General features: G+C 39.4%; 1 protein-coding gene across 1 annotated transcript in view; it reads right to left on the bottom strand.

Annotated features, from left to right (window-relative positions):
• Window positions 1-12948, bottom strand: part of LOC145396974 (ionotropic receptor 21a-like) — a 191966-nt gene extending 179018 nt beyond the window's left edge. Inside the window, exons 1-3 of the mRNA XM_080270204.1 lie at window positions 12633-12948; window positions 12132-12331; window positions 11782-11927 (exon numbers count right to left, since the gene is read on the bottom strand). Of these exons, the coding sequence (XP_080126330.1) occupies window positions 11782-11927; window positions 12132-12331; window positions 12633-12948 (662 nt within the window). The remainder of the gene's footprint in view (window positions 1-11781; window positions 11928-12131; window positions 12332-12632) is intronic.
• Between the last annotated feature and the right edge of the window lie 209 nt (window positions 12949-13157).

Raw genomic sequence — 13157 nt, 5'->3', positions numbered from 1 at the left:
TTTCGATCGAGTCTGGCATAAATCTTTAATTTCCAAACTGCCCTCCTACGGTTTCTATCCTTCTATCTGTGCCTTCATCTCTAGCTTCCTTTCTGGTCGTTCTATAGCCGCTGTTGTAGATGGCCATCGTTCTTCTCCTAGATCTATCAACAGTGGTGTTCCTCAGGGCTCTGTCCTATCACCAACTCTCTTCCTTTTATTCATCAATGATCTTCTAAGCTGTACATCTAACCCTATCCACTCATACGCTGACGACTCCACCCTTCACCTTTCCATTCGGTTCCCGCAACACCCATCTCAACAGTTACTTCAACAAGCAAGGGATGAGGCTGTGGCACACCTAATGTCTGATTTGGCTTGTATCTCTGACTGGGGTAAAAATAATATGGTTGTCTTTAATGCATCTAAGACTCAGTTCTTACACCTATCAACCCGACAAAATCTTCCACAGGTATACCCACTAATGTTTAATAATATTCAGCTTAATCCTGCATCATCCTTGAACATGCTTGGGGTTTCATTTACTCGACTTATCTTGGAAATATCATATTACATCTCTTGTAAAATCTGCTTCCAAGAGATTGGGTGTGCTAAGCCGACTCCGCACTTTCTTCACCCCTGCACAATTGTTGACTCTATACAGGGGTTTTATCCGCTCCTGAGTGGAGTACAATTCTCATGTGTGGGGAGGATCCCCACATACAGCTCTTCTCAATAGGGTGGAGGCAAAGGCTTTTCGTCTCACTAACTCTCCTCCTCTTACTGACTCCCATCAACCTCTGTCTCTTCACCGCACTGTTGCATCTTTTATCTCTTTTCTATCGCTACTTTAATGGTCACTGCTCCTCTGAACTCTCTGCTTGCATTCCTCCACCTCTACGACGGGCGCGTAGCACCCGTCTGGCAGCAAACTCTCATCCTTTTTCTGTCCAACTCTCTAATGCAAGAGTTAACCGTTACTCCCAGTCTTTCATTTATGCAACAGGTCAGCTCTGGAACTGTCTCCCTCTGTCTGTATTTCCTGCTGCCTATGATCTCCAGTCTTTCAAACGCAGTGTGTCCAGGCATCTCAAAATGATCGGATCTTGAATTTGGCTCTATATTGTATTTTGTTTTTCTCTTGGAGGGAACTGTTACTGCGGGCTCATGGCCTTTGGTTCCTTCTTCCTCGCATAAAAAAAAAAAAAAAAAAAGAGAAGACAGTACCAGTTATTCGAAGGGACATCTGTATATCTCAAAAGTCAGGTGAGCACTTATTTTGGTATTTTTCAATGTTTCTCATAAAAAGCAGAGGTTAGAACCAAAAAAAAAAAAGATCCCCAAAATCTGCCAGGATTGGGAGGGGGGGGTCAGTGGTGAAAAATCGGCCGGGAGGTGGTGAGTTAAGCCAGGGCCATGATTTTTGGGTGGAATGTTGCAGTGGAGTACCTTCACACAAGAATGACATTTAGTGTCGAAACACCTCCAGCCGCTGGCATACACCACCTACTGTAGAAACTATACCTCTCGTAGGCCATTCCGAGAATTTCAAGTTCCCTTGTTTTACAGTGGGAGAATGGAATCGAATGAAACTTTGGATACTTATATTAGTTAATGAGTAGTACAAGTGTGCATCATACATGCATGACAAATATCTGTCAGGTCAGGGGTCAAAGGTCATGAAGCGTAGAAAATATGAAAAGCGCTAAAATTATGACCTTACTTGTGCAAAATGCTATGGCTGTGAAGATTATTGAGTCAGAGCAATGAATCTTGGGTGGAATGTTGCACTGGAGTACCTCCATGTAGAAGTTACTTTAAGTTTCGAAATTCACTTCCTGTTGCTGATAAAACTTGGTCTACTTAGAGCAGGTTATCGTTGCCTACCAGTTTCTCTTTCTTTTTATTTTTTTTTTTTGCCAGCTCCATACTACCATTAACCCACCCCGTCCTGTCGAAATATGGGTACGTTGCAACATTTTGCATTTGCCAGTCCCGATGACGTACTGGTACGTCATGCAATTGCAAGGTCCCTAATTTGCACAATTTTCAATTTTCGCGTGTGATTTTTCATACGTATACACGGGACATCTTCCTCTATTCCTCTACAAGATGCCAAGCAGGGACAATGCCTTACACCGCATAACCTCCCCCCCCACACGCCATTGTCTCGGCAATTCACCTGTTACCAATGACCTGGCCAATAAAGACATTCAGGGCCAGAGTGATTCCCCAATTGATGACAATGTGGAGGACAAAGTTTACATAGCATTAGAGGAAGAAACAGTCAGAAATGATGATCAGGTAATGTGGCAAAAGAAGGTCAGGTATGGTGATGAGTTAGTGAGTGAAACAATGCTTTTAATGCCTATACTACTGTTTGAAAACCAATATACTCTCATACTACATATAAATTCATACCAAGTAAATAAATAAATACCGTTTATGAGTGAAATAGTTACCCTCCCATAGAACTCGTTTTCTTTGGTGCCAGCCTGGTAGAAAATCCCAGTCAGGTAAGGAGGTACTGCTACCTGGATTGAGTATTTTAAACCTCAGGTGAGCAATTTCTCTATGAAATTTCGATGTTTCTCACCAAAAGCGGAGGTTTTAGCAAAGAAAAAAAAAATCGAAAATACCCCGGGATTGGGGGGTGTCAGAGGTGCTAATAGCTCGGGACGTGACGGTTTAACGTTAATCACATTTTCATTCTATCTTTCATATACAATTCTGGCAGGCACTTCTACTGATTCCGATGAAACTTGGACACATTGACCAACCTATGACCTAGTTTTGCCCACAAGGTTTTGGTTGCTAGGAAACTACTTGTTGTCTAGCAATGGCCAAAAACCAGCATTTGTTGTACTTTTACGTTTTGAGCTGAACAAGCTTTACCAATGGGTATAGAAAGCTATGACTTCTTTCGGCTTAATCTTGAGGACATGTCCAATAAGAGGCAATCCTGCAATGATTAGCCACAGCATCGCTAGAAATCTTTAATTGTGGCAGGCAATTCTACCCTTCAGAATTAACCAATTCCAGCAAAACTTGGACACAATGACTAGCCTATGACCTAGTTGTGTCTGCAAGCTTTGGTTGCTAGACAACTACTCACTGGCTAGCAACAACCGAACACCCATTTTTTTTTAATACTTTTATGTTTTGAGGTGTAGGAGCATTATTAATGGGCATAGAATACTCTGACTTCTTTTGGCATAATCGTGAGGTCATTCCCTGTCGAAAGTGTGCCATCCATTCTTCCCTTCTCTCCTCTAATTTTCGAGTGGCAAGCCTACAAAGATTAGTCTTACCATCCCTACCAACCAGTACTGGTTTTCAGAAATTCCCCCCTAGTTACACAGCAGTTTAATGGAACTGAATGAAAATTTGCATGCTTATAGACATTGGCTAGTACTACAACTTTCTGTTGTACACTTACTTACATGCTACATTGGCCGGGTCCGGGTCAAAGTTTATCAGATGCTAAAATGGTAAAAATAGCTAAAATCATGACTATACTCGCATGAAATACAGTACTAAGGCTCTGAAGATTATTAAGCCAGAGCCAAGATTCTAGGAAGAAATCTTGCACTGGAGTACCTCCATGCAAGAATTACATTTCATGTCGAAACTCAGTTCCAGTCGCTGGCAGTACCACCTAGAAGTTGTGCATCTGGTGGGCCATTCTGCGAATTTCAAGTGCCCTGGCTCCACTGTGAGTGGATGGAATCGAGTGAAACTTTGGGTGCTTATAGACGTTAATGAGTACTACCAGTGTGCTTTGTACATGCATAACCTATATCCACCAGGTCAGGAGTCAAAGGTCATCAATTGCTGAGTATATGAAAAACGCTAAAAATACGACCATGCCCGTGTAAAATGCCAAGGCTCCGAGGATTATTGAGCCAGGACCATGATTCTTTGGTGGACTGATGCACTGGAGTTCCTCCACATAGAAAAGATTTTTAGTGTCGAATCTCACTTCCCGCCGCTGGCAGCGCCACCGATAATTTGTACCTTGGGTAGACAATTTCGATAATTTTAAGTCCTTGAGCTCCACAGTGGATGGATGGAATCGAATGAAACTTTGCCTGCTTATAGACGTTAATGAGTACTACTTGCCCCGCTTAGATGTGGTCAGTTTAGCCTACCGGCTTGTTCTTGCATTCATTCACTCACAAACGTATACACTATCACCTAGTTTCAGTCAATCTTTCAATCGTTGTAACTTAGAACCGTATCATTAAAACCAAGAGTGAGAAATTTGGACATATTCAGACGTCCTAAAAATAAATGAAGCTCAATTGGGATATATCAATATTTCGGACCATTCTATAACGTTGGTAATTTCCCTTTTTATTGTGAAATACAAGCTGTTCACAAAAAATGAAGGTGTTCCATAAACTGCTGCATAAAAATAGGTGGACTACACACATTTTTACACATTCTGTTTAATATGGCAGTAACGTTCATACTTTTCCACTCACTGACACTTCCTAGTCACTCTTTTACTCTCACTGTTTTATACTCTTAATTGCATTCATGCTCACAGTTTCACATAATCACTCACACTTTTTTTCACAAACTCACTCAGTGTCTCACACTAATTTACTTCTTACTCTTACTCACACTTACACTCAGTGTAATTTTCACACACTTTTTTTTTTTCCGCAGAATTGGGTAAGCAGTCTTCCTTTTTTTATATGATGAAAACTGCACGTATAATAATAATAATAATAATAATAATAATAATAATAATAATTGTGAACCAAGTAATTCAGTTTGTCCCTGGTTCGGACCAAAATTACTGTAAATGTTTTCCGTCAGGATTGAGCTTTCCTAATGTTTTTCAGAAGAACAAATCAAACATCAGGGTCATGGGGCAAGGTTAATTTTACAGTTCTGAACTGATAGAGATTAAACTTAATGAAATGGTTGAAAATGAAGCACGGATGAAATGATTCGGATTTTAAATCAGTCACTCACAGAGTAAGATCAAGGTCAAGGCCAAGAGATAAACTCGGTTTACACAAAACCTTATGGTGGAGTTCAGGGACAATCAAGGATGAAGAGTTTTGATGCTGACAACGCCAGGTTAAAGCCATGGGGTTAACTCAAACAGTTTTTGCTCCGATCTAGAACAAATTTGGTGGCGTTGAGGGTCTGGCAAGGATGAAATAATTTAATATTAAAAACAACCGGTCAAATGACAATGTAAATGAACAAAGTCAAATGTTCAACCATTAAATTAACTATGAGCAGGGGTGATGAATTTCCCGAGTTATTATTATTATTGTATTATTTTTATTATTATTATTATTATTATTATTATTATTATTATTTTTATTATTATTATTATTATTATTATTATTATTATTTTTATTGTTATTATTATTTTTATTATTATTATTATTATTGTTGTTGTTGTTGTTGTTGTGGTTAATTCATTAATTTATTTTGCCTACAGTGAAGCTGGGTGCAATATCTTTTCTATGTGGTTGCCTCCATACTGTACACTGTTTGTCTAGAGTCACAATATCGAGCTGCAGACATCTTTAATCACTTGACCTCTGGACGATTTGCTGCTGCTTGAGAGAGACCCTTCCTCTCCAAAGGGCTAATGAAGGATAAAATAACAATGCATTTCCGTTTGAAATATCTTGACTAATCTTTACAAAAAAGAAAATTGGAGAGAACAGTAACAAAATGCAGAGAAGGAATAAACATTGGCTGTTTGAACCATCTGTTACTGATTTCACTATTCAGATGTTATTTAATTTAGGAACAACATATAATTTTTAGGAGCTGGTATAGGCTTCATCTAACCCATGGAGTTCGATTACTTTCTAGAGATAGAACGAACATATTCGGCTACGGATAGATGTAATTGGAATAAGGGTGTTAATTCTGGTTGCTGAAACCCTACTTCGCCCAATTCACCATCCTGCTTCGAATCTCTTAAAAGTGTGGGAAATATTTTCCCCAGAGCATTTGCACTCTCTACTTTTTATAATAGAAGTCCCTGGTTAGAAGCAGAGGAAAACTAGAGACCGTTATTACTTGTTCAAAAGGTTTTTTATAACCCAGAAATTACGTTCTCTTTAATAATTCTAATTATTGATAAATTAAATGCTCCTGCATTTAATCCTCGTGGACAACTATATTGTAAATACAAGTAATTATATGGTTATTTCCATGGACATAAACTGCGTCTGTGCGTTAGATGATGTGGCGAGGATGAAAAGGTCTTATAGCAGATGTGGATTTAAGAAATTCACATAGTTAAAGGGAATATTTGGTTTAACTTTAGTTTAATTAAAACTAAGATTAATTTGTTAGATTCACACTGTATATAATGATGTAATCTAACTGTATTTAGTACTGTAATTAATTAATAGTTGGCACCCCTACAATTCTATAAGGAACTGGAGCCTGCCACGTTCATGCACTGTGCTCCTAAACCTCATCAAGTTAGCTTGTACCTATACACTCAAGGACGCTTGATGGCTCAAGCAACTACAGAAAAGCAGACGCATCGTCATTGGTTGTCCAACACTCCCTCCGCAGTAGATAAGTAACCTTTACGAATTGGCCAATTCAAGGGGGGATTAGCTAAGAGATAGAAGAGAAACAGTTACTGTAGGTGAGTTGAGATTAAGTTACGGGCCACCTAACTCTATGAGACTTGTTTGAATTTACTTAAGGACGATTCTAGGGATGAGTAAGGACCTACGAGTTGTTTACTAGGAAATACTAGAAATTTCTTACACTGTGGTGCCCCGAGAGAGGAGCCCCGATTTGTTTAATAGAACCTCCAAATATTTTTCAGAGAAAGCCTGAAATCTGCTGATATGTTTTTATGCACCTTCAAGTTATTTTTCTGCTAGAAAAATCGTCTGAACAGAGCAAAAATATAATAGAGAATGAAGTTATTGTTATGTACAGTAGGACGTAATACCAGGAAGTTGAACCCTCCCTTGCCGAGTTCACCATCTTGCTTTGAATCCTTTGAGCCCTTAAAACCTACCGATCCCAAATTCCCAATGACCCCCCATTTGTCCGGCAGAAGTGAGAGAGGAAGGATGCACATGTGGAAAACAATGGTGTGAGGAGTCTGATTGTTCAAATATTAATTCCATTTTATTAGCATGTGTGAATCATATTTAATAAGCTACGATACAGTACAGTTACTGGTAGTAATTGCTTGCTTAAGGATTATTGACTGATTTCTGTGTTGGCTTTCACAGACAATGAATTATTTTTTAAGCTCAGGTTTTAACTTCAGGAATAATTAATATTTTGCTTTACATTCAGGTTCCTATTATTCACTCTCAGATTAATGCCATCTTCAATGTAAGCTTGGATAAAATACTTGCTACGTCCCAACCACAGTAATGTCAATGGTGTCTGTATTTACACAGTGGCACCTATGACTTTTGTAACCGAAAGAAAATATATATTCTGATGTTAACTGGAAAAGAGTATAAGAGATGTTCCATACCATGAAGAGGTTAATGGTGACCATATCCTCCACAGTTCAAACACTATCGCTCATGTAGAAGATATAATGGTCACAGTTGCCATATCCTCACACATGTCACATCCACAGACAGTTGTTCTAAATTTAATTTGCAAGCTATCATGTGCAGAGCAAAATTTAATAACTTGTATGTATTTGTTCTCTCTACTGTCCTCCAAAGGGCCCCTTTGATGATGGTGCGTTGGATTCACTTTTTGACTACCTTCTCCTAAAAAGTTAGATATGGACGATTATAATGCCCATACCTATTATAATGGGTAGGATAAGGATCTGTGTTCGTGAGAAGCAAGGAGCCTACCAGATACTACAGCTGAACTTCTGTCTTTTGAACGATGGTAGTGACTCGTGTAGATGACCGTACTGGTAACTTTTAGGCCATTGTCTTGTCTCAGCCCCCCCCCCCTCCCCCAGATACACGTCAAGATTTCTCTACTCCTTGGGAAGTTATCATTTACCAATCTATCTTTGTAATACTCGAGACGTTTTTTAGACACTCCACTTTCAAAATTTAACTTTAGGAAAACAGATTAGGGATCCTTCTCAAGGGTGGCCGATTTGGATATATTTTGTGAGACCATGTATGTAAAATTCCAAAATTTAATTAATTCCATATTAAACGTGGCTGAGGTTGCAATTCCCAAGACTTCTCTAATCTATGTGAAACATAGAGCTCATTAGTGAGCACCTAATTGCCCAGGAAACACAATAGGAGATACACGATTTTTGAGAGTCAGCCTCGTGAAGGCAACTTTACAAAGTGGCAAGGGCTGAGGCAAGGAGAGCAAGTGGAGGGATTAAGCGTGACTCCTGGCGTTGTTTTGTGTCCATAATGAATTGCTGTATTCCATTCAGTAAAGATTGGGCTACTATTAACCCCCTCAGGCACCATAAGTTTTCGATAAGTTTTGGTTCCCACAAAGAACCAAAACCCCGCTCAGGCTGGCCCTGCTCACGCGGAAAGGAAAAAATTCTATGGTCCAATTTACCCTCGGAAAGTGTTTATATTGTTTTAAATTGCATCCCATGATCTTCGCTGATGTTCATACTATCAGATAAAAGCAAAACATAAAACAGATGAATAATAGTACAGAAACGAAGCTAGAATATACCTTATTCAGGTGAAAACAAGCGTGTCATAACTTCCCAACATCACCGTGAAAAAATTTTCCCGTGAAAATTTTTTCCCGTGATGCGCAATTGCAAAGGACATGTCTATATGCAGAATTTCACAGTCTTTCGAAAAAGACAAGTTTCGAGTTAATCTTTCCAGTAGTTTTCAAGTAAATCGAAAAAAAAAAAAACTACGAAAATTGCCTAAAAACGTCTGATTTCCTTATTATTTCGTATGTTATTAATCACACTGTTACAAACATATATGTAAATTCTATCCAGTTTTGTAGCCCAAAGGTTAAGGAAGCTCATGATATAATTCACAGTGTTATAACCCTCACTGTTATTGAGAAAATGAATTTTGAAAAGTTATGGTTAGTTGCACATGGTGACAGCACCTACGCTCCAGCCCGTAGGCTGAATATGTTCGTCTTTCGTAACTTTTCCTCAAAAAATTATTTGCACACAAAGGTTACTTTGTTTTACAAAAGTATACTTAAGAAATCATCAGCTACATCATGCTTTCTTCTTATTTTTTATGCGACCTATACTTTACGAGTAAAATGACTGAGAGAATAGCAATGAAATGCCCCAAATTTTCACTATGAGTAATATATAGTAAACATACAATTTATTTCCTACAATACAATAGTACTGTATAAAAACTAGACAAATAAGCTGGTTACTCACTTCCTCTAGCAGTGTTGTAGTGTTTCTTGAGAGGAGATGGAGTTGCACAGAGGAGGACAGGTACAATCACAACCTGTTCTTACCTAATTGTTCTTACCTAATTGTATCTTTACAAGAATGAGTCAAGCTCGTACTGTCCCGTGTCTTAAACCATATTTATCGTACATATCCTTAAATTTGTGAATTGTTTTGGCACACACTATTTCATTCGGTAGTGCATTCCATTGATCAATTGCTCTGTTTGGAACACTGAATTTCCTTACGTCTTTATCACCTCTTTTCTTATGCAATTTTTTGCAGTGTCCTCTTGCTGATGCTTCTCCATATGTTAAGTAATCATTAATGTCTATTTTTTCCGTTCCTGATATGCATTTATATAGCATTATCATGTCACCTCTTTTTCTTCTCTCCTGTAGTGTTGGTAGATTCAGTTTATTTAGTCTTTCTTCGTAGCTTAGGCCCCTTAAGCTTGGTATCCATCTTGTAGCGGCCCTTTGAACTTTTTCAATCTTGTCTATGTGCTTTTTGAGATGAGGACTCCAGACTACTGATGCATATTCCAGGGTTGGTCCAATGAATGATGTTATTATCCTTCTTAGCATGTCTTCATTTATGTATGTGAATGCTAGTCTCATATTTGCAAGCAATGTATACAAGTTCCGTACCTTCTCGCTGATGTGGTCAGCCGGAGATAGTCTGTTATTGATAATCACACCTAGGTCTTTCTCTCTTTCTAATGTGTATAGGGTTTTATTTCCTAACTTATAATCCCAATCAGGTCTTTTTCCACTTTTACCAAACTTGATTACGTGACACTTGTCCACATTGACTTCCATTTGCCATGTACTACTCCATTCATGAAGTTTATTTAATTCTTCTTGTAGCTCTTTACAAGAGTCTGTGTTAGTAATTCTCCTTTGTATTTTTGCATCATCTGAAAAACATATTCAGATAGCTCTCATTTCCAGTGTTACTGTTTTTATCATTTATATACACTAAAAACATGATTGGTGCCAGCACTGAACCCTGTGGTACTCCACTAGTCACTTCTTTCCATGATGAGTAGTTTCCTCTTAGTACTGTCCTCATTTCTCTTTTTATGAGAAAGTCTTGCATCCAACAAAACAGTTTGCCTCGAATTCCTCCTTGATGGTACAGTTTCCATAAAAGTCTTTGGTGTGGTACTGTGTCAAAAGCTTTCTTGAAATCTAAATAGATACTGTCCACCCATCCTTCCCTTTCCTGTATTGTGTTTGTTGCTCTGTCATAGTAGCTCAACAGATTAGAAACACATGATTTTCCTTTTCTGAAACCAAACTGTCTTTCTGTTATCATACTATGTTCTTCTAGATGATTTACCCAAGCTTATCTTATAAGTTTTTCTAATACCTTGCTTACAACACTGGTCAGTGATACTGGTCGGTAGTTGAGTGGATTTTGTCTATTTCCTTTCTTGAATAAGGGGTCAATATTTGCTTTTTTCCAAATATAAGGTAGTTTACCTTGACTCAAGGATTTCTTGAAAATTAAAAATAATGGTTTACATAACTCCTATGCATTCTCGTAATACCCAACATGAAATTTCATCAGGACCACTTGCTTTTCCTCTGTCTAATCTACTTAACTCCTCCTATATTACTTTTTCTGCTATTTGTATATCTGGTAGTATGTGTGGACACGCGTGTTCCACATAGTCCCTCTCAAAATTTTTTTCTTCTGTAAAAACTAATTGGAAATTCTTATTTAGTGCTTCACAAATATCTTTCTCTTGGGTATAAATGATTCCCTCGTTCGTAATGGATTGTATTATATCTTTTACTTTGGTTTTGCTTCTGATATAGCTGTAAAACAGCTTTGGTTGATCACTACTTTTATTTATTATATCCTCCTCAAACTGTTTTTGGGCTTCCCTCCTTATTCTTGTATAGTCATTTCTTGCCTGTTTGTAATTATTATATGCCCTTTCACTATTGTGTCTTCTGTATCTATTCCACAACAAATCTCGTCTTTCTTTTGATTTTTTACATTCTGTATTGAACCATTTCTGTATTTTCTTATCTGCTTCTTTGTGCTGTGGGATGTACTTCTGGACTCCTATTTCATAAAATTCACAAAATTTTTTATATACAGCATTTAAATCTGTGTGTGTGTGTGTGTGTGTGTGTGTGTGTGTGTGTGTGCGTGCAATGTGATTTACTGCTGTATGCTTTCATCAGTATGATACTGATGAAAGCACAGTCCTGTGCAGAGCAGCACATCACAAACAGGACATAAATAGCTGGTGTCCCTCCTCCTCTTGTTCAAATAGCACAACACACACAGCCTTTTCCTGTTGGGGATTCTCTCCAGGGTGTGGTGCAGTGTTGCATCCAAGTGTTGCAGGAGGTGCAGCAATTGTTGCAGGTAGAGTGGAGGCTGCAGTTGAGGGACTTGTTGCTGCAGGTACAGGTGGTCGTCTTTGCGAGGGAAGGTCAGGAGCATGTTGAAGGGCATGACCCGATGCCAGCCACTCCTTCCTCTGGAATGCCAAGAGTTTGTGGCATATGTGTTCCTGGAATTCTAGGAAGTCATAAGCCTGGTGGTGTTCTTCTTGTAGAGGGTGTAGGCACTGAATAGGGCCATGTGGATGAAATAAAGTCAGTTTCTTGGTCCACTTGACCGTTCTCCTTTGGGTGGGGTAGTATTGGATCATCTGATCGAAATGATCCACCCCGCCCATGTGCCTATTATAGTCCTCCACCACAACGGGCTTGTTCTTTGTTTTCAGAATGTGATGGAATTTCCTGGCTGGACCCTTGACCTTCCTTTGCACCTGCTTAAGGACGGTGGTATCGCTGTGGAAGGCAGACACCATACTTATGATACGTTTGTCCTTCCACAGCAACACCATTACACTGCCCTTGCGCCTAGCTTCCAATCCATCATCAGGAAGGCTTCTAGCACTGCTGATGTCCTGCAGCTCCCTCGGTGCTCCCTTCGCCAGTCGTCCTGTGCCACACACATACACTCCCTCTGTGAAAAGGCATTCACACAGTGATACAGAGTTGTAATAATTGTTCACATACAACTTGTATCCTCTTCAGTTCAAAGGTTCAACAAGGCCTCACACTGTGTTCTGTAGGGACTTGTTATCCCCTGTGTATACTTCAAAAATCCAAATGTAACCACTCCTTGCCTCAGCCAAGATGTATATTTTAAGGCATACTTTTGAGGCTTCATAGGGTTATATATACGGGAGGAGAGCCGCCCCTTCCAAGCCAGAGATCCCTCATCCAGGCTAAGATGTTCCGCCAGGCTGTAACCCTCCTTGAACCTCTGAAGAAGATACTACTGTACATCACTGTGTGCATCCTTATTAGCTGGTCCTGATTGCCCTCGGGTATGGCGAGACCACTGAAGGCATGAAAGTGCTTCAGGATGGCCCTGAAGCGTTTTCCACTCATAGCCTGCCGAAATATGGGGTATTCATGAACCTCTGTTGAACGCCAATAGTGTCTTGTGGTTGGCCGTTCACAAATCCCCATAAGGAAGAATAATCCAAGGAACCAGGCCATTTCCTCTTTTTTGCAGAGGTACCAAACATCTATTGCAGTCCCCAGGAACTTGGCATAGTTGTTGGTTTCGACCATCAGGCAGAGCAACAACTCCCTGGTAAAAGAAAGTTGGAAGTATTGGAGTGGTGTTGTTCGTGCTGCCACTCTCAAACATGGGGTTTCAGTGAAGGGGCCAGCATTGGGTGTGAATAATCCAGAACTCCAAGCTTCCTCCTGACGGTCTTCACCTGGAAAAATGCTCGGCTGTGTACGTGTGTGGCTCATCCGACCCCAAAACAGAAGAC

Source organism: Coenobita brevimanus, chromosome 40 (assembly GCF_032717465.1).
Source record: "Coenobita brevimanus isolate Jiangsu-jjx chromosome 40, ASM3271746v2, whole genome shotgun sequence".
Lineage (NCBI taxonomy): Eukaryota > Metazoa > Arthropoda > Malacostraca > Decapoda > Coenobitidae > Coenobita > Coenobita brevimanus.
This window is presented reverse-complemented; position numbering and strand designations above follow the sequence as displayed.